Source organism: Bos indicus x Bos taurus, chromosome 10 (genome assembly GCF_003369695.1).
Source record: "Bos indicus x Bos taurus breed Angus x Brahman F1 hybrid chromosome 10, Bos_hybrid_MaternalHap_v2.0, whole genome shotgun sequence".
Classification (NCBI taxonomy): Eukaryota; Metazoa; Chordata; class Mammalia; order Artiodactyla; family Bovidae; genus Bos; species Bos indicus x Bos taurus.
The window spans coordinates 83,578,732-83,601,022 of record NC_040085.1 but is presented as its reverse complement, the minus strand read 5'-3'; the positions used below and the strand labels follow the sequence as shown (position 1 = coordinate 83,601,022).

At 41.6% G+C, this 22,291-nt stretch overlaps 1 protein-coding gene across 22 annotated transcripts in view; it reads right to left on the bottom strand.

Moving 5' to 3' along the window:
* NRXN3 (neurexin 3) overlaps positions 1-22,291 on the bottom strand; it is a 1,811,822-nt gene that overhangs the window by 1,290,570 nt on the left and 498,961 nt on the right. For all 22 annotated transcript variants that reach the window (XM_027552545.1, XM_027552555.1, XM_027552571.1 and 19 more), the window contains one exon: positions 20,421-20,582. In XM_027552545.1, the coding sequence (XP_027408346.1) occupies positions 20,421-20,582 (162 nt within the window). The remainder of the gene's footprint in view (positions 1-20,420; positions 20,583-22,291) is intronic.

Here is a 22,291-nt window from a genome sequence, read left to right as displayed (position 1 = left end):
TCCCTTTCGGTTCTCAACTTCCCAGTGCTCGCTTTGGCACTAAGTCCTGGAAACTTTCTTCTTATTGCCATACATGATATCACTTTCTCAGATTCTTCTCCTACCTCCCTGATTTTTCCTTTAAATCCACTTTTTTTTTTTAAATACTAATGACCCTCAGGATTCTTTCATATTTTTAATCCATTGTTCTATTTGACGTGCTTTCTTACCTGAGTTCATCAATTTTAAATAATGTTACACTTATAGCTCCAACTATCTGAACTTAACTGTGAACTCCAGAGAATACAAATATCTCCAACACGTTCAACATTAAACTTACCATTTTCCCCATTAAGCTTACCTCTCCCCCAGTACTTCTATATTCTATTAATCTCACCAAACCAGAAACTTGTGACCTCTCTCTATTCTGACTCTTAAGGTTCAATCAATTTGAGAAGTCTTACTAATCGCTTCCGTGGTGCTTTTCTCATTCTTAGTTTTATCCAAGTGTTGAATAAAATCCTAGCTCCAGAACATACTCACGTCTTCAACCTAATCTTATCACCCCAGCCACAATGAGCTCTGTTTCTAGAGGAATCAACACATGTGAAATACTACGAGTTCCTGGCACACAGTAACACCTACTATGTGTGAGCTGCTAGTATTGCTATTCCTGCCTCTCCTACTTCCTTTATTCTTATTAATAGTTTCCCACACTCGCCACACTATTCCACGTTTCACATTTTTATGCCTTTGCTGATGCTATTCCCTCTTCTGGGGCTTCCCTGTTGGCTCAGATGGTAAAAAATCTGCCTGCAATGCAGGAGACCTGGGTTCGATCAGGAAGATATCCCAGAGAAGGGAATGGCAGCCCACTCCAGTATTCTTGCTTGGAGAATCCCATGGACAGAGGAGCCTGGTGGGCTACAGTAAATGGGGTTGCAAAGCATTGGACGTGAATGAGTGACTAACATTTTCAATTTCCCACTTCCACTCAAGAAAACAAACAAACAAAAAATTTTGTTATAGTCTTTCTCCTTCAAGAAACCATCTCTAATATCTCAGGTTAGGCAAACTGCCCATATTTTTAGCTTTACTATAAACCTGTGAAAACTTGCACCACACAGCTTAATATATTATAATTACATGGTTTTGTTTACCATGTCACCTAGAGCAGGGGACAATAAACTACTGTCCTAGGGCAAAATCCAACCCACTCTCTACTTTCTTATGTAAAGAAAGTTTATTGGAATACAGACTTACCCATTCGTTTACCTATTATTTGTAGCTATCCTGGTACAAAGGCAGAATTCAGTAGCTGTGACAGAGACCCCTGGGCCACAAAACCATATCTTTACTACCTACTTACTATTTATTATCTGGTCCAGAGTCTCCATGTTAGCGCTATTGAGGCTCTGGGTTGGACACTTCTTTGCCATAGAAGGACTGTCCTCTGTGTGGCAGGATGGGTAACGTAAGTCTTGGCCTCCACCTATTAAATGCCAGTAGCATTACAACTCTATCACTTCACTACCCCTTTGCTTCACTCCATCTATTCCCTCACTCTTACCAACCCTAAGTGTCTCCAGACACTGCCAAATGTTCCCTGTGGTCAAAACTGCCACCAATGGAGAACCATTGACCTGGCCCTCTGCAGAAAAGGCTGCCAACCTCTGAACTCAAAGATCTCCCAAGGAAGGATGTGTGCCCAGTTCACTTTGTCCAGACACTATGCCTGGAACATAACAGAGGCTCATCTAATCAGTCCTTTAATGGTAACTGAGGGATTGTAAGACATTTTAAAGCAATTAATAATTTATATGAATTTTAGACTTGAAAGGGACTTTAGTGAGCATCAAGCTAATATCTGATGTTGTAAGTTTTATTTCCTTTAACATTTTAAACATCAACTTCCAGAACTGTTTCGTTAAAACTGTCTATGAATTAAAAAGCATGCTAATACCATCACAATATCATTTGATTACCAGCAATTCAAAAAATGTGAGATCACTGAATTCATATACCATACATGTGCATACCTTTTATTGAATGAAAGTTGCTTTTTGCACTACCTATAGAGAAGAAATTATTATCTTCATTTTGCAGATGGGATCATTTTAATTGGAATCAAACTGTGGTATGGAGAAAAAGCAACTTCCTTACAGTCAATCAAGAAATCCATTCAAGGGATATATATTACTTCCTACTCTCTTTAATGAATAAACCTACAGTATAAACTTTACTGCTGAAACTACAAAAACCTCTCTGTCTCAAAGGAATTATATGTCTGCCAGAAAAGTTAACAAATGCAGGGCATTTTAAGGACCAAATACATGGCAATAATAGCCAATATTTACTGAGCACTTATGATGTACTGGTATTGTATCACTTCATTTGATTCTCATAAAAATTCTATGAGGTAGGTACTATTAAAAAATCCATTTTATGTCCATCATTAAATAGTCTACAAATAACAAATGCTGAGAGGATGTGAGAAAAAAAGTGAACACTCCTACACTCTTGGTGGGAATTGAAATCGGTGCAACTACTAATACTAAACAGTAAGAAGGTTCCTTAAAAAACTAAAAATACATCTACCATATAATCCAGCAATCCCACTCCTGGGCATAAAACTGGAGAAAAACATAATTCAAAAAGATACACACACTCCATTGTTCGTAGCAGCATGACTCACGATACCCAAAAGATGGAATCAACACCAATGCCCACTGATAGATGAAAAGAGAAAGAAGATATGGTATACATACAAAATGGAACACTACTCAGCCATAAAAATAATGAAATAAGGCCATTTATACCAATATGGCTGGACCTAGAGGTTATCATAGTAAGGGAAGTAAGTCAGAAAGAGAAAGACAAACACCATGTTATCACTTATATATGGAATCTAAAACACGACACAAATGACCTTATTTACAAAACAGAAAAGAGACTCATAGACACAGAAAACAAACCTATGGTTACCAAAGGAGAAAGAGGGCATGGGAGGGATAAATTAGGACTTTGGGTTTAGCAGATACAAACTACAGCATATAAAAGAGATAAACAACAAGGTCCTACTGTATAGCACAAGGAACCGTATTCATTAACCTATAATATACCATAACGGAAAAGAATATATTTTATATATATATATACGTATATACATATAACTAAATCATTTTGCTGTACACCAGAAACTAACACAACATGGCAAATCAATTATATGTCAATTAAAAAGCATATAGATGGAGAAACTGAGTCGCAGAGAAGCTAACTGACTTGTCCAAGGACACGTAGATAGTGAGTGGCAGAACAGAAATTTAAAGCCTGGAAGTGTGCCTCCAAAGTCTGAGCTCTCACATGACATACCATATATACATATGCAGATGGCATATACATATCATATACACACGCGGAGAATTCAGAAGTGAGAAATAACACTGCTGACCAAGGTGACTGGTCAAGCAGGCAACCATGAATTGAGTCCTGGAAGAATGCGTAAGAGTCAGATGGCAGAGATAAAAGGTGAAATCCTTGACTAGGAGATCCAAATATAGAAGTTTTAGAAGCAAGAACTCAAAACATATATTCTGAATAACATGTACTAGTCACTCTGGTTCGGCAGGGAGAGGAGGTATGAAGCAGAGGTAAGAAAGTTGAAGCCAGACTACAGAAGGCTGTGAGCGGGCAGCTGGAGAACACGGGCTCTCAGTGGGCAGTGGATGTTGCTGATGTGCAGCAGAGAAGACACGGTGGGGCAGGATGCGGGCTATTAGAAACCGGCAGAGAGACCAGAGGTGGGAAGACTCCTTATGACACCATGACAATGGGCAAGGGCAGGGGGAAAGGAGGGAGCCAACCACCCAGAAAGGAAAGAAGTGAATGAGAAATAGCACACGGGGAGTGTCAGTGGGATTTCTGGCTGATGCCATGAGAGCAGAGAGAAGAAGGGGAGTGGGAAGGAAAGATCAGGATTCACCCAGATGTTTCCAATTTGAGTGAAGGGCTGTTGCTTCCCTGGTGGCTTAGATGGTAAAGCATCTGCCTGCAATGTGGGAGACCTGGGTTCAATCCCTACGTCAGGAAGATCCCCTGGAGAAGGAAATGGAAATCCATTCAAGTACCCTTGCTTGGAAAATCCCATGGATGGAGGAGCCTGGTAGGCCATAGTGCATGGGGTCGCAAAGAGTCAGACACAACTGAGCAACTTCACTCTGATGACAGTAGTGTCAGCTATTCTAAACCTACTGGATTATATATAACCATGCATTCTTCTCACACTTAATACACTGTGACCTGCCTCTAGTGTAGTGAGGACATGGGTCATCCATGTGAGTTTTCTCATCAGTTCACTTCAGTCACGTCCGACTCTTTGTGACCCCATGGACTATAGCACACCAGGCTTCCCTGTCCATCACCAACTCCCAGACCCTGCTCATTCATGTCCATTGAGTCGGTGACGCCATCCAACCATCTCATCCTCTGTCGTCCCCTTCTCCTCCTGCCTTCAATCTTTCCCAGCAACAGGGTCTTTTCAAATGAGCCAGTTCTTCATATCAGGTAGCCAAAGTACTGGAGTTTCAGCTTCAGCATCAGTCTTTCCAATGAATATTCAGGACTGATTTCCTTTAGAATGGACTGGTTGGATCTCCGTGCAGTCCAAGGGACTCTCAAGAGTCTTCTCCAACACCACAGTTCAAAAGCATCAATTCTTCGGCACTCAGCTTTCTTTATAATCCAAATCTCACATGCCTACGTGACTACTGGAAAAACCATAGCTTTGACTAGATGGACCTTTGTTGGTAAAGTAATGTTTCTGCTTTTTAACTTGCTGTATAGGTTGGTCATAACTTTTCTTCCAAGGAGCAAGTGTCTTTTAATTTCATGGATGCAGTCACCATCTGCAGTGATTTTGGAGCCCCCCCAAAATAAAATCTTTCATGGTTTCCATTCTTTCCCCATCTATTTGCATGAAGGGATGGGACTGGATGCCATGATCTTCATTTTTGAATGTTGAGTTTTAAGCCAACTCTCCTCTTTCACTTTTATCAAGAGGCTCTTTAGTTCTTCACTTTTTGCCAACAAGGGTGGTGTCACCTGCATATCTGAGGTTACTGATATTTCTCCTGGCAATCTTGATTCCAGCTTGTGCTTCATCCAGCCTGGCATTTCACATGATGTACTCTGCATAGAAGTTAAATAAGCAGGGTGACAGTATACAGCCTTGACGTATACCTTTCCCTATTTGGAACCAGTCCATTTTTCCATGTCCAGTTCTAACTGTTGCTTCTTGACCAGCACACAAATTTCTCAGGAGGCAAGTCAGGTGGGCTGGAATTCCCATCTCTTTCAGAATTTTCCAGTTTGTTGTGATCCACACAGTCAAAGGCTTTGGCATAGTCAATAAAACAGAAGTAGATGTTTTTCTGGAACTCTCTTGCTTTTTTGATGATCCAGTGGATGTTTGCAATTTGATTTCTGGTCCCTCTGCCTTTTCTAAATCCAGCTTGAACACCTAGAGGTTCATAGTTCACGTACTGTTGAAGCCTGGCTTAGATAATTTTGAGCATTACTTTGCTAGCGTGTGAGATGAGTGCAATTGTGTGGTAGTTCGAACATTGTTTGACATTGCCTTTGAGATTGTAATGAAAACTGACCTTTTCCAGTCCTGTGGCCACTGCTGAGTTTTCCAAACTTGCTGGCATATTGAGTGCAGCACTTTTACAGCATCCTCTTTCAGGATTTGGAATAGCTCAACTGGAATTCCATCACCTCCACTAGCTTTGTTCATAGTGATGCTTTCTAAGGCCCACTTGACTTCCCATTCCAGGATGTCTGGCTCTAGGTCAGTGATCACACCATCATGATTATCTGGGTCGTGAAAATCTTTTTTGTACAGTTCTTATGTGTATTCTTGCCATCTCTTCTTAATATCTTCTGCTTCTGTTAGGTCCATACCATTTCTGTACTTTATTGAGCCCATCTCTGAATGAAATATTCCCTTGGAATCTCTCATTTTCTTGAAGAGATCTCTAGTCTTTCCCATTCTACTGTTTCCCTCTATTTCTTTGCAGTGATCAGTGAGGAAGGCTTTCTTATCTCTCCTTGCTACTCTTTGGAACTCTGCGTTCAAGTGGGTATATCTTTCCTTTTTTCCTTTGCCTTTAGCTTCTCTCTTTTCTCAACTATTTGTAAGGCCTCTTCAGACAACCATTTTGCCTTTTTGTACTTCTTTTTCTCAGGGATCATCTTGATCCCTGCCTCCTGTACGATGTCACAAACCTCTGTCCATAGTTCTTCAGACACTCTGTCTATCAGATCTAATCCCTTGAATCTATTTGTCACTTCCACTGTATAATTGTAAGGGATTTGGATTTAGGTCATACCTGAATGGTCTAGTGGTTTTCCCTACTTTCTTCAATTTAAGTCTGAATTTGGCAATAAGGAGCTCAGGACCTGAGCCACAATCATCAGTCCTTTCTCAAATCTCAAAGCCATTCTATGTTTTTTCTCCTTACCTACAATCTCTGGGAAAGAAATATGCTTTCTCTGAGTTTACGAAGGTACAAGTAAAGGCAAGGGTTTCGTGCAAGGATAGGCTAGAGCAGCACATGTTTGTAGCCTGCAAAGGAAAAACAAATAGACGGGCAAAGGTCAAAGGAACAAGAGAAAGGGGGAATAACAGCAAATGCCAGGTGGTGACAGGAGAGGAGACATTCTGCACAGGTGAGCTCAGAAACCTGGAGAGACACCCTGCTTTCCTGAGTAAAGGGAGACAGAAAGTCAACCTAGACAGGAGACAAACAGCAAACGAAGACCCCAAGGTGCAGGTAAGCTCGATCTGTTGATATTGCCTGGCTTAGACCTTTGAAGAGAAGCCTGATGTCTAATCACAAACACTTTGTCCTCTCCCCACCTCTCTCTGAGACACAGTCACAGTGGTTGCCTTATTACTTCTCTTTTTTAATTGAAGTGTATTTTATTTACAAAACTATTCTAGCTTCAAGTATATAGCATAATGATTCAGTATTTATACAGATTACACACTCCACTGAAAGTCATTAAAAGAGAGTGGCTACAACCCTCCCTGCACGGTACAATATATCCTTATTTCTTATCTACTTTATACATTGTGGTTTGTATCTCTTAAGCAATATTCCTAACTTGCCCCAAACCTTCTCCGCTGCCCTCTGGTAACCGCTAGTTTGCTTTCTGTATCAGTATCCCTGCCATGCCTGCAACACACAGCCCTCTACTTCCCTGGAGTCCTTTTCATTCTCACAGCTTCCTTAGACTGAAAGAGCCTCTCGAAGATCTTTGTGTGGCTCTTTCCTGCATCCTCGGTCCCAGCTTAATTGTCACCTCCTCAGGGAGTCCTTCACTAACCACTCAGTCTAAAAACAGAGACCCGATCTCCTTGCCACTCATGAAGACCCCGAGGTGGAGGTAAGCTTGATATGTTGATACTGTCTAGCTTGGACCTTTGAAGAGAAGCCTGATGTCCAATCACATTCTCTTTTACTTACTTCATACCACATATCATTAAAGTATCTTAATTAGCTCAGGGATCTCATACAGGGTCTCATTTACCACAAACTCCAACACTTGGAGCACTCCATGAGTATTTACTGCAGTCACGAAAAAGTGAGTGAATGATACACTGTTGAGAAAATGGATATAGCAGACATTGCAAATGTAAAGCAATAGTGTTATTACTAATATTCACAAATATCTATTTTTTGAAGAATATTTTCCAGATACTCATGTGCCAGGACCTATGTCTAATGCTACAGTGAGTACTCAATCTGTAGAAATCCTAGTCCTTGCCTTCCAGAAGCTCATACTATTGGGGAAACTTACAAGCAGAGGATCATTAAAATACAATACAATGTAGTATAAAGTATAATAGCACTTAGAACACAATGCAATTAAGAACTGAGCATCATAGATCATACAGTAAAGTGTTCCTAGCTTAAGCAAGACAAAGCCAGAGATAATTCTGCTCAAGTGTTTCGGACAAGTGTAGTGCTTCAGTGTACGGCATGCACTTGTAGAGGGTATAGAGTAACCAAAAGGTAGAGAAGGTGGAACACATATGCAATTTTCCTAAGAAGTTTTTGCTTGTAACAGGGAATGAGCTAAGGTACAGGTTCAGCAGGAGACAGGATCAAGAAAATGATTTTGAGCATGTATCTAGTTGAGGGAATAGAAAAAAGGTGTAGAGAAGAGCTAAGGTAACCAAAAGGGAGAGATTCCCTAAAAGGGCTAAATCTCAAAAGAGGCAGAAGAGAACAGCAGTTACACTCAGAGAAAAGGAGAGCTCATCCTATAAGACAGGAGAAGAGAAGGTAGGGATGACTATCTTTGCCGTGAAGCGAAGTGAAAGTCGTTCAGTCATGTCCAACCCTTTGTGACCCTATGGACTGTACAGTCCATGGAATTCTCCAGGCCAGAATACTGGAGTGGGTAGTGTTTCCCTTCTCCATGGGATCTTCCCAACTCAGGGATAGAACCCAGGTCTCCCGCATTGCAGGCGGATTCTTTACCAACTGAGCCACTATCTTTGAAGGTAAATCTACAAGTGGAGAGAGAGGAACTGACCAAGCAAAAGTGAAAGCATTCCCATTTTCTCCCCAGTGTATGAGATGGACCATCTGTGGGTACTGGCTGTGAGGGAGAAGCTGGAGGAGGGGGAAGATGGAGAATTTTATTGGTCAATAATTGGCGTGCATCCCGCTGCATCGCCACTGATGTGCCAAATAGAAAATGTGTCCCACTACCTCTCTTGAAATTTATGCAGAAAATAGTCGTGGCATTCTGTCCATATGGGGGATTGGAACACGAGGTTACAAAAGCACGTAATGTTAATGTCAGAGTCATTTCAGCGTTTGCAAAGCAATTTTAAAAAGCATTAGCTAATTAATAAGCTCAATGATGACTTTATCCCTGTAGGTGTATGTGTACAAAGACTACTTTTTCTGTCTCCTCTGAGGCATTTGAAGACACAAGAGATTTTGTCTCAGTGGGAATGTTGTGGTAGATTACATTTGCTGTAAATAAGTGACATTTTTAGAAAGCAATGAGTTCCACTGAATTTATCCTGAAGAGGGGAAAAAAAAAAAATGGCAAAACTAAATGAGAGATGCCCAGAATCAGCCTGAAAATTCATCATAAGCCTAAAAAGCTCCTCATTCTGGCTTTCTGAGGGCATTGGAAGCAAATAAGTCCAACTTCACAGAACATATTAGGAAGGAATAAAAGGACAGACGCGCTCCCATCTCAAGACAAAGGTGTTCCGTCGCTTGGCGTTTATGCCAAGAGGAGCCACTTCCCACTCATGTCCCATAATGAAAATCATTCCTCCATTAACAGGTTAAGCGATATCAATTTGTCCAGTCAGAGTTGGAAATCAAGCAAAAACTGCCTTCTGCTCAGAACAATCAGTGGCAAGGTAAAAGAAATAGGCAATTGTGTCCAGTCTCCCAGCAAGACGTTTTTGCCAAATTACATGACCTCTCTCTCCTCTGAAGTGAAGCCTCTAAAGAGAAGTGAGAGGCCATTCCCTAGAGTGGGGTGAGCCGCAGAATTACCAACCTTTTCCTGAAAAGCCTTTTCTTTTCCTTCTTCACCAAGTCTCTCGACTGAGTTGGTAGAGACGAGAAAGTAGGAGTCCAGAAAGCAACAGTGTTTAGATCTCAGCTCCAAGCCTTGCTAAAGGAGGGACCCTGGACCAAGCACCCATTATCTTTCCAATCAAATTAGCAATGAGAACAGAATCCACCTCAGAAGTTTGTTGTGAGGATTAAATTAGGAAATATATACAAAGCACTTAACCACAAAGACCCATACTTCACAGGCATTCACATTGTTAAGTGCTCAGTAACTGTTTTTCTTTATTGTTATTATGATTATAATTGCTGTGGTTATCATGGTTACGGAGATGATGCCCAGGAAGGTCTGAGGAAAGAGAAATAATTGTAAGTGACTAATAAATGATGACAGTGGCTGGGAACCTCAAATCCTACCACAAGGGCAACACTGAGTCTCTGTGGGACACGTGTAGTCAACTGCTTTGGAGATTAATCAGGAAAGTCTTCAGTCAATCTGGTCTAATTAGTCTCATTCTTTTCAGAAGGCTCACTTTCTATAGAGCTATAGGATCTTATGTGAGTTTGGGGGATTTTTTAAATATTTTTCAGGAATTGCATTACTGAGATATGATTGATATTTAATGCTGTATAAGCTTAAAATGTACAATATAATAATTTGATACACATATTGTCATACTGAGTTGAAGAAAGTCAGACATAAGAGGACAAATATCACATGACATCATTTATATGTGGAATCTACAAATAACAGTAAAAAGGAACCTATTTATAAAACAGAAACAGAGTCACAGATGTAGAAACTAAACTCCTAGGTGCCAAGGGGGAAAGTGTCTGACTCTGTGACGCCATGGACTATACAGCCCATAGAATTCTCCAGGCCAGAGTATTTCCCTTCTCCAGGGGATCTTCCCAACCCAGGGATCGAACGCAGGTCTCCTGCATTGCAGGTTGGATTCTTTACCAGCTGAGCCACAAGGGGAGCCCACCAAGGGGGGAAATGGGGGATAAATTGGAGTACTGGAATTGACATATAAACACTACTACATATAAAACAGATAAGTAATAAGAATCTACTGTATAGCACAGGGAACTCTACACAATACTCAATACAGGTCATCACAGTGGCCTAAAGGGAACAGAATCTAAAAATTAGTGGCTATATATATGTATGTATATAGAATCTTATGTTTAGAAGGAAGCTAGAAAAATCAAGACTGGCTACTCGTTTGGTGCTTTGCTTGGATGCCTTGAGTAAGAGAGAAAACATTATTTTAAAAGTAGCTTTGACTAGCTCTCATTGAAATGATTGCCTTGTATTTAGTACCAGCTTCCACTCACTTGCCCTAATGCTTCTGCCTAAGGATATATGAACCACATTTAAATCCACATCCATAAGACAGTCCTTCGAGTATGAAGACAGCTCTCAACCCATGGGCTCAGGCATCCTTCCCTCAGGTTAAGTGTTTCTGGATCCATCAGTCAACTCGTTTTGATGTCAGACTCTTCAGTACACTGTTATCTTTTTCATAGCTCAGCTCTAAACACGCTCTAATCTGTCAATTAGTCAGCTAAACATTTAAGTGCTTATCATCTGGAACTGCAGAGAAATATTCCCAGTAACCACATTGTCACACAATGTTGATCACAATGATGCTGATAAATGCAACTTACCCAACATTCTCTGTATGCCAGGCATGGTGCTAAGGATTTTACGATTATCATCTCAGTCAATACTTACAAGAACCCTATCAAGTAGGTATATTCTCCCCACTCAAAAAATAAGTAAAGTGCAAAGAGGGTTAAGGAACTTGCCCAGCATGCCACAGCTAGTGGGATCAGAACTCTAGCTACAGACTCTACTCTCTCAGCCAATCAATTATACTATAGAGCCGTAATCTCTTTTGTTTTCACACTTTTATTAATTCAGACTCAGAACACATAGGCAAATAACTTCTATCCTTCTCAGCTCCGTGCCACTGGCACGGTTGATGAGCATTCTCTCCTACCTTCCCTCAAGCTCCTAATATAAATGCTGAGTAAGACAAAGCACTGGGCATTCACCCAGTGAATGTAAGACCCATTCATCAGGATTCAGTTGTTTATTTAAAGAGTTACTCCTTTACTGAATAGCTCTTATATCCAATCCCTTTTCCCCATCTTGTTGATGAGGATATCACAAAGTGTATTGTCAAATGCCTTGCTGATATTTAGTAATGCTAGGTCCACAGTACTTTTCTGAGCTTTAAGGATAGCAACAATTTTGAATAATGTTTGTGAGTTTAGTTTTCTAGGTTTGTTTTTAGTGAATTACTACAGTTCTCTTTTTTTCTTCTGTGGGCTCATATCTTCTGTTCATTATGAAATTCAAAATCTTCCTCAGATACCACCGAAGCTCATAAGCCCATAGCATGCAGGATCTACACTTTTTCCATCTTTCGTCATTAGGAACCTCCTCCATTCTCTACAGTTTCTCAAAAACTATCAACTGGATTTCAAAAATCTTACTTTCAAATTCTCTCTGTATCATTCATCTAAGTCAAGAAATTTAAAGTAATGCACGGCAATTAGGTGCTACTTAACAAGCTCTGATATTAAATTTCTTAACTTAATCTTCTCCTGGCCAAAGACCTATTTTCTTATCAGAGAAGACAGGGGTAAAATAGCAATAAGGAATTCTTTCACATAACTTAGAGGTCTGTTGCAAATGATAGAAAATCGAGCTCAGGCTGGTTTAGACAAAAGAAGGAATGTGTTCAACCATGGCTGGAAAGTCAGGGATGGTCTAGGTGGAACAATGTTTTATCCAGGGCCTCAAAAATGACACCAGAACCTAGTTTCTCCCCATCTTTTAGCTCTGCTTTGCTCCATTCTAGCTTCATTTTTAGTTCCAACGGGGTGGCAAGATGGTGGCCAGAAGCTCAAATCCTATACCATCCCAAGTTGCAGCTCAAAAGAAGGAGAAGTACTTCCCTACAAGATACAAAGTCCTGAAACTGAATATCTGTCCCTGATACAAACTGGGTTAGGTGTCCAGCAATGAACAAAATAAGCACAGCCAGAGGAATGGAAGTTCCTGATGGACTGGGAGCTCACAGGCTCACCAAGGGAGCCAGGAAGGAATCAATGACATTAAATCACTGGACTGAACATAAGGGAGAATGAAAATCAAGAAAACGGTCATTGAAATGAGGGAAAGTGAGTATCAGGTCTCTTAAAAAAATGTTTTTCCTATCTTAGTTCTCCACCAATAGCCCATCAATTATAAGGAGCAAACCACCCTTTAACATTTTCTTCCAGCATTAACTGAAGAGCCTCTCCCTGTTTGTGACAGCGCTGCAGTACTGAGTATAGGAAGGCTCACCCTCTGGATACTCTTTCTCAGCCTCTCACTGCTTTCTTACAGCCACCCTGGGCTAAGTGCTCACACCTTGCTCCTCTGTGACATAAGCCCCACATTCATCATGAATCCTCAGTAGCTGAGGGTTTCAATTCCTACTCTGTGACACTGAATGCCATTCTCTCCCCTGCCCGTTTCAGCTTCTGGTAATCCAGAAATTAATCTCTTTTCAGTGAATGTGAAAGTCACTCAGTTGTGTCCAACTCTTTGCGACTACATGGACTATACCATCCATGGAATTCTCCAGGCCAGAAAGTGGGTAGCCTTTCCCTTCTCCAGGGGATCTTCCCAATCCAGGGATTGAACCCCAGTTTCCTGCATTGCAGGCAGATTCTTTACCAGCTGAGCCACCAGGGAAGCCCAAGAACACTGGAGTGGGTAGCCTATCCCTTCTCCAGAGGATCTTCCCAACCCAGGAATCAAATTGGGGTCTCCTGCATTGCAGGCAGATTCTTTACCAACTGGGCTATCAGGGAAGCCCTAATTCAAGAAGATCCAATTAATTCTCTTTTTTAAAAAACGTTTTCATTCTTTTTTCTCAATGTATTTATTGATTATTTTGGCTGCACTTGGTCTTCCTTGGTGGGCACAGCTTCCTCTAGTTGCTGCGAGAGGGGGCTGCTCTTCCTTGCGGTGTGTGGGCTCGGGTGTGAGCTCAGTCCGTGTGGCTCACGGGCTTAGTTGCCCGCAGCACGTGAGATGTGCCCGGACCAGGAATCAAATCCACGTCCGCTGCATTGGCAGGCGGCTTCTTAGCCACTGGACCACCAGGGAAGTCCAAAACTTTTATTCTTAAACTGGGTCACATGACATTGTCAATGTTGGACTTTTTAACCCAGGAAAATGGCAATTTCTATGGTCAACACAATAGACAGCTTCTGAGACACAGTTTCTCTTCTTTTGTGTCTTCTGCTGCTGCTTTCTTCCCGTTTCCCAGATTCTGATTCATGTCTCTAATTCTTTCTACCTTGTTGGAATCTTGTTCCTCTCTGTCTCCTTTTTGTTATCGGCCCTTCCATTCTGCCAAAGCCTTCTTTCCTCCAAACCCATACCCTGATTTTCTGCATATCTTCCGAACAGGAGAGAAATAAATTATGTGTTGCTATCCAATTTGTCTTTCTACGTTAGAAGGGCTCCTTGGTAGGGTATGTTTGGTGTGACAGTGATAACAATCCTCATTTGACAGATCAAGACATGAGTGTCCACAGAGGAGTTACGGCTTTCTAATCAGTACCAGAAATGGACCTGGTGGCCAGGTTCTAATTCAGATGCTCTTTTTATTAAAGTAATTGGACTCTCGCATCTTCTGCTATCTTTATTATTATTATTATTATTATTAGTTGCAGAAACAGCAAAGAGCAGCAAGTGATTCCTTAAACAGATCAGTTTGGTTTCATTTAATAACATAAACAGCTACATTGGCATTTGCACAGTGCTCTACAGTCTACTAAGCACTTCCACTTTTTACCACATTTGCCCCCCCCCCGACCCCCCCCACCCCCCGCCATATGAACTCTGGGAGTTGGTGATGGACAGGTAGGCCTGGCGTGCTATGATTCATGGGGTCGCCAAGAGTCAGACACGACTGAGCGACTGATCTGATCTGATATAAAAATGCCTGAATTATTATTATCTGACAAAAAGCTGAGTCTGGGAGCAGTCGAGTAGCATGCTGAGAGTCTTGCAGCTGGTAAGGAACAAGTCTAGGCAAGACTCAAAACCTGGATTTGTGCTTCCTAAAGCCAACCCTCCTCCCATTTTCCAACCTCTTCTGACCCTAGGGAAAAGGGAATTTTTAGGTCCAATGCCATGGCCTAAATTTACCTGGTTATGGACAGAATGGTTTAGCATCACCGGAGAAATCATGAAGGATACCAAAACAAAAGATTGAGAAGCATAAGGTTAAGGAAAATGAGAATGGGGTAGGGGGAAAAGGTATAGGAAGTAAAAAGAGGACAATACAAAAGAAAAACCAGAAGAAAAATTGTGATCAAATAATAGATAGCAGCAAAAGACAGTGAGATTAGATAAAATAAGTATTTTTTTTTTCAAAAGCAACAACAAACACATTATCCCAAAGCCCGCAGGTGCTAGCAATTCAAATAAACGTATAGCAATTAACAGAATTAACACCGCCTTAAATAGCTTGGCTCACCAGATGTGGACTCCTATCAGGGTTCTATAAAATGTAAAGTTATTACAGATTAAACCATTAATCATCTGTTCAGAGACTATCTCTGGCTGCAAAATCCCATTCAGTTTTAAATGGCTAATAATCACAAAGGGATGTGGAATGTAATATGCGCAATGATGGTCTACCCAATCCTTTTTCCTTTAAATATGTGTTAACTTCCCCCCGTTCTCCTGCTTTCCTTCCTCCCCACTAGAGATGCCGTCAGAAAGGAGAAGTGAGCTAGACTGGCTAATCTCAGAGGGTTCAGCAGTGCATGAGCTTCCCCTTGGGCAAATGAGGGGCAAATGGAGAAGCAATATACCAGTGCAGAGGTAACAGCTTGAGGATGGGGTAGAAAGGACCGGATCCCACAACACAGGAGGAAACTCTGATGGGCCTGAGTTGGCCCCCTGGTCCTGATGATAGAGACGCTGACCCTGAAACTCAGCACTGAACTTAGCTTTCCTCTCCTGCACCGTGCTTCATCCTACAAGAGCTCAGGAATGCCAAGGACAGAGGAAAGGATAAACATATGTCCTGACAGGGAAGATCACTGGAAAATGAAATGGGAGTCAGAAGGAAGCACTTTTCTGCAGAAACCTGACGATCCAGAGACTCACTCTCCTCGCCCAGGGCTAAAGCCAACGGACTAGCCTTCTGACTGCTCCTCAGCACCCTGGGACAGAAAGATAAAACAAGTAGAAGCAGCAGCAGGACTAACCAGTTGTCAGGGAATTTAAAGCCTGATGGACAACCTGTTAATCCATGTCATTCTATTGCTTCAGATCCTTCCATGGCTCCCCATTACCTAAAGTCCAAGGGTAGAGCATGACTTAGCCCCTAACTAACTCTGCTGATACTTCGTCAAAACTCCAGATCTTGTGTTTTGTTCCTGGACATTGGCAAACCGTCTGCAAGTTCTTTGCCCAGACACCACGATCTGCTGTCTCTTGGCCCTTGCTCATGTTGCCCCATCACCCCAGAGCATCACTTTTTCCCTGTTCATTTCTGTTTGTCTTCTTCTTGGGCATCATTGCCTCCAGAGTTTTCCTGAACCCTGTGATATTCTAAGTTCTTCTCAGCAGCCCCACTGCACCTGGGAATGCCTCTTTTTGTGCATTAAATGCTTTTTCTTGAAAATATGTGTGTCCCCCACTAACTGTGAGGTCCCCTGAGGTAAGGATTCTGATGCATCTTTGTATCTTAGCATATCCTTGGCATATTGTAGGTTTTCAGCACATACCTGTGGATCCAAATTTCAGATTTTAGAGCTCCATGAGGTCTGCTCATTAATTAATTATTCATTCCAGATATGCTTATTGAAGGCATTATTTTAAGCCAAGAACTCTTCTAGGTGTTTCGTGAAACACCTGTGAACAGATGTGGCCTCTGTCCTCATGGAGCTCACATTTTAATAGAAGGGAGATTGATAGGTGTCAAAGAAATTTCCAAAGGGAACAGACTAGGTAAAGACTGAGTGTGGGTGAGATGGACGATCCCTATTTCAGTGAAAATAAGAGAATTTTAGTAAGGCGAATCTCAGAATCAAGTTGTTCTCCCCCCAAACAGTGACTTGGTAATATGGGAAATGCAGACACTGCATGTGATAATGAATATTCACTTATGCTTACATTTATAGTCACAAACTGTTTTATAAGAATCATTACATAATCCTTAATCACAATTATTGTAGCAAAACTTCATTGTATATTTATGTATGGTTCCACTTGTACGTACATTATTCCATTCGTTCTTAAGAACACAACAGACGTCTTATTATCTCCATGTTATGGGTTAGGAGACTGAGGCTCAATTAAGATCAGTGGCTTACTCCAGGCCATACAGGAAGTAAGAAAGCTGGAATTCCTAACCAGGTTTTCTGATTTTTAAACTCGGCATTCTTTTCATTTATACTATGATGCCTCCTCAAAGTCTTTTCAATCCTGTTCTTCCCAGAAGGGGTGCCAACATATTTCTTTTAGCCATGCTGGGTCTTTTTATGTAACATCTCTCTCATATCAGATAGCTGGCAAGTTCCTGAAAGATTCAACTATTGCCATGCCAGGATGTTCTTTAATGATTCCAAGAAAGTCACATAGGCAAGTGTGCCTAAGAGCATTTATCTAGAGGTTTTTGTTTTTTTTTTTCTTTACTTACAAACATGAGATTTCATTTAGCAAATATTTATTGAGAGCCCACTAGGTGCTAAGAACCATTCTAGGAGCTGTGGACACAGCAAGAACAAAAGACAGACAGACACATTAAAACACAAAAACACGAAGAGGAACAAGTATGGATTTTGTGATGTTTAAGTGGATACAAACCTTGAATTGATAACTAGGGCGTGCAAAGTAGAACACAATAATTGGATCATGTCATGCTTTTACACTGGTATCAAATTAGGAGCTGTGCACACAGGTGAAATCCACAGATGCTTTGACCCAAGTGTGGAGCCAGAACTTAACTCTGAGTAAAGTAAGTGTAGTTCCAAAGATAAAAACAACTTTGTGCTACAAACTATCAATGGTCCAAAATATAAATCCCATAATGTCTTCCCCAGGTCCCCGTTTTGAAACAAACAAAAACACATAAAAGCACCCAGCTCCTAGAACCACAAATGGCCAGAGATGACAGGAAGGGGAAGAAAGAGAGAGAGAAGGGAAGAAGAAGTTGGAAAATAACTGCAGACTGTCCTAAAGGGAAATGGTTGAAGTGGGTAAGTGGGATTTATCAAGGAGCAAAGTCCCAACAGAGTTGGGAGCTTTTATTGTTTACTAAACTGTCAGGAAGAAATGCCAAGAACAAGAATTTACTACATTTGCCCACAGAAAAGTGAATTTCAATGATTAAATGGAAAGAAATAATATGCTAGGATTTCATGAGACTCAAAGTCATCTGTTTAAAACATTCAGACAAATGAGAAAGCCTCCCAAGTCCCTTAGAAAGACTATCTCATATATGTAAAGGAGAGATGGGCCAAAAATTTAGGTTAAGTTCTAGTTTTGCTTACCATTTCCTTAACTGTTTTAGAATTCCGTCTGACGTGATCTGGCTTTAAGTTCTGTTTAGCTACTAGCTAAGATGTGTATATTTTTATTTACACATAAATAAAAGATGTTATTTTTATTTCTGTCATTGACACTGCTTTTCAGAACTATCTTTAATTTTTAAGCTATTATGTGCTACTTTTCACAGACTTTTGAAGCTGTCTGCTCTCTACATGGAGAGAGTGGTATGTGTGTGTGTAAATTTTATTTACTTTAGGCTCTCCATGGATAAAACCATCGGAGATATCTTCATACTTTTATGAGTCTTGTTTCAAAATATTCAGGGGCATCCTTCTTGACTGATAGATTTGCAGTTGGGAAATTGTCTCCTTGTCTCAAAAAGCATAATTGTGTTCTGGGGTGGGGGGGGCGGCAGTGGAGGGGGTTGATGATTCCTAGAGGCCACCCCCCAGATGCTGTCCTGGAGAGACTCCAGGTGGTTCAGGGCTGTTTCACTACATAAATGGATGCGCTCTGCACAGTGTTCAATGCCTCATTCATTCCTGAGCCACCAGCGAGGAAACAGAACATGGCCATCTATTTCTGATGAGAGGGCACTTCCAATGGAGTGTGATTTAACAGTGTTTAAGACTCCTTCAAGGTTCATTAGTCACTGAGAAGTTTATACCTTTATCCTCCTCAAATGGAAGTAAATCCCAGGGAAGAAGCGAGCTATGTCTACCGCAACCACATCAGGAATGACCTGTGTGGTCCCCGTGGTCAGCAGAAGGCTAGGTCATACCCAGCAGAGAGGAAAACATACTATGAGTTCTCTCCTGTCATTTCTCCTTCAGACCAAGAACAATACAAAGCTGTACCTGGATTTTCCCCTCTTTGGCACGTCTCTGTCTTACCCCTTCCTCTCAATGTACACATGGTTTATTGCAGCAAGGCCCAGCTCAAACACCATTTCTTCTCCAACACTGACTCCCACCTAAAATGTATCACTTCCTCTGCTCAGTTAGAGCATTTCATCTGTGGCACTGCACACACAGTGTCCTGAACTGTAACTGTTCCCTGAGAAGTTTCATCTCTCTTCCCACATTATAAATTCCTCAAATATGCAGATCATGGTTTACAAAAAGCCTTTATATTTAGTTATAGCCAAAAAAAAAAAAGGTACCCAATGATTATTTGATAAGTTCATCCATTTAATGCGTACTTACTATGCACTTGCTCTATGCCGCACATGACGGACATAATTCCCCTCTAACACGGCTCACAGCTGAGGGGCATGAGCGAGTCCATGCATGATGCTGTCTCATATGTGACTGATATGCAACCAATTTCAAGTAACCAGAATAAGAATGAAACATGTGCTCCGAGAGGAGACTCATAACATGTCACAAGGGATCTTTATTTACAAGAAAGAACACTGTTAGCATCTCAAGGAATTTCCCCAGGGGAATGGTATAGCTATCTTAGGCAATCAAGCTTAGCTTAGATTAAACAAAAGAAAAGGCAGTGCCCTGTGCTGATGACACTGTTTGCTGAAAGAATCCAGCAAATCAAGTCTGATTTCTTTTGCCTCAACAATTGACCTTAGAGATTGAACTTACACTTGACTCAAGCTCCCTTGCTCTCAGACAGAGGTCTCAACATATCAGCTACAATAGTAATAAATGAGTAATGGCAAAACCCCACTGCTTTCTCATGGCTGCTACTAGCTCTCCAGGAGGGAAAAAAAAAAGAAAACCAGTTTTCTGGGCCTTAATATTACATTCCAAGAATTTTTCTTGATCTCAATAATGAGACTCTTGGGAACACCAAGCTCAGCAAAGGTAAAGTAATACGTATGTTATGTTTTAGACAAGACACACAGCTGCAAATGGAGCCACTTTTGGCTAAGGCTTCCTGACTTGCCGAGTCGAAAGTACAAAATCAAACTTTATACGGGTCTATATCCTCGTGACTTCAAAGTCCTTTCATCTGAGTTGTTTAATTTCATTTATAAAACACAGCTACCTGTGGGGATCAGGTGATTCATTAGTTAGATGAGCATACAGAATCACAGGGTATTTAAGTGGCAAACCCATGGTCCTGTAACCGGGCCAAGCTGGGATCAAAACCCGGGGCCTCCACTTCCAAGTCCAGAGTCTTTTCTGCTACAACTTTTGACCTCATAGATCAGACGACAGAGTCAGTCACTGAACTGGAAATTTCACTTGTGCTTAGACAGTCAGCGTATTAAACGGAATGGGTGAACTCACCTCTTTAAGGCAGCCCATGAAGTTGTTGCTGACGGGGGAGCCTGGCAAGTCAGCGGTACTTGGGCTTCCTCCCACGTAGAAGAAGTCATCTGAGCCCAGCATGGTGTAGTCCTCTTGAGTGTAGCCTGTCGTGGTAAGGATCCCATCCACAGAGATGGTCACCTGGTGGAGGGACACAGGGACAAAAGAAATCCCAACAATGACCTTAAGGTCCTGTCAAAATCCGGGGGCTTGCCCTACCTGTGGCATCACTTTCTTAAGATTTGGGTGAGGTATTATTTCTAATTTTGGTTTGATTTTGATATGTGCAGCCAAGTTCCATTTTCTGGTCTGCCTCCCTGTGGCCCAAGCCTCCAATGTTCGCCTGCAGACCCCCGGGAGAGTTTCTCAGAACTACCAAGCTGAGCGGCTCGCTCTACCCAATGCCCTCTTCAGTCAGGCTAGAAAATGGAACTATCCTCAGACGACACCACTTGTCTCGGTTCATTGGTAAAATGATGGCTTATTTTTGAACGATTGTAATTTACAGTGGTCGTGAGAAACAGCAAAGGAGACATTAGACGATGGGGTTTGTTAGGGGGTTGGTCTTTGGTTGTTGATGGTTTTTGTTTCTTTTTTTCTTTTCTTTTTTTTTTTTTTTAATTTGTTTCCTTTCGGGCTCACACCACACTGACAAACATGCATTCAGGGAGGGAAGGAAAAGGGTCTTGAGTTTGATGAGTCATGGGTGATACATGCTGTGGACTACCCAGGACATCAACCCCTGTCCTCCCTTGACTGCCATCACCACCACCCAGGGAAGAAATGACCCAAACCAAAAAGGCAATGCTAACAAAAAGAAAGGAATGATGAGGCATGAGAGCCAAAATAATAATAATAATGCCCACCAGAAAGAAATAGCACCCATACACCCAACATCCATGAAAGGAGCAGAGGGTGCAGAGAAAAGATGAGGCCCCAGAGCATGCACGCACCTTACGCTGACACACCCATGCGGAACTTATCTGGAGCCAAGAGAGAAGGCAGAAGAACAGAAGGGAGGGACATGGGACCGGGTGCAGAGAATGAAAGAAAAGAACCAAAATCCACTTCACACCTACATGCGCTAAATCAACTGAAAAATAAGATGGAAGTGAGGGAAGAAAACACACTCAACACCAAAGGGTCATCTTTCCCCTACCTGCCACCTCCCCTACTAACACAAAAAAGAAAAGAAAGAGTCCAAACCCAACCCCAAAATATATGAAGGATGAGAGGAGAACGAAGAAGGGTGGAGACAAAAAAAAAAAAAGAGAGAGAGAGAGAGAAAAGAAAGTGGTGTAGGCTTGATGACTGGTAGGTTGTTAGTAGCGAGGAGGAAAATGAGGAGACAGGTTCTGATGCTAATGGGGGATTCACAAGACAGGAACATGCCATGCAGAGTTTGGATGGAGAACACAATTGGCGGAGCTCCCTTTGGCCGAGGCGGGAAGTAAGGAGCAAGAAGGGAAAGGAAGAACACAGGAAGCAGAGTACTTTCCTCCCCAGATCACCTGTGGCCGCCACGGCCACACAAAAGGGAATGAAAAAGGGGGGATTCAGGAGTTTGGGGGTTGGTGGGGGAGGAAGAAAGTTGGAAGAGTGAGGGGGTAGGAAGACACGGAGAGAAGAAAGTCCTCAATAGAAATCTCAGTTGTCCCTAGTCTGTAACTTGGAAGTTGCAAAATAAGAAAACAAAATGAATTTAGCTAAACAAAGAATATTTATTTAGAAAAAAAATTTTTTTAGGAAAAAAAAAAAAATAGTGGAGAAAAGGAAACTGTCCCAACCAAAGTCATCCAAATGTTGTCAGGACAGATGCATCCCCTTCCATTTTCTTTTTAAAGAAAAAG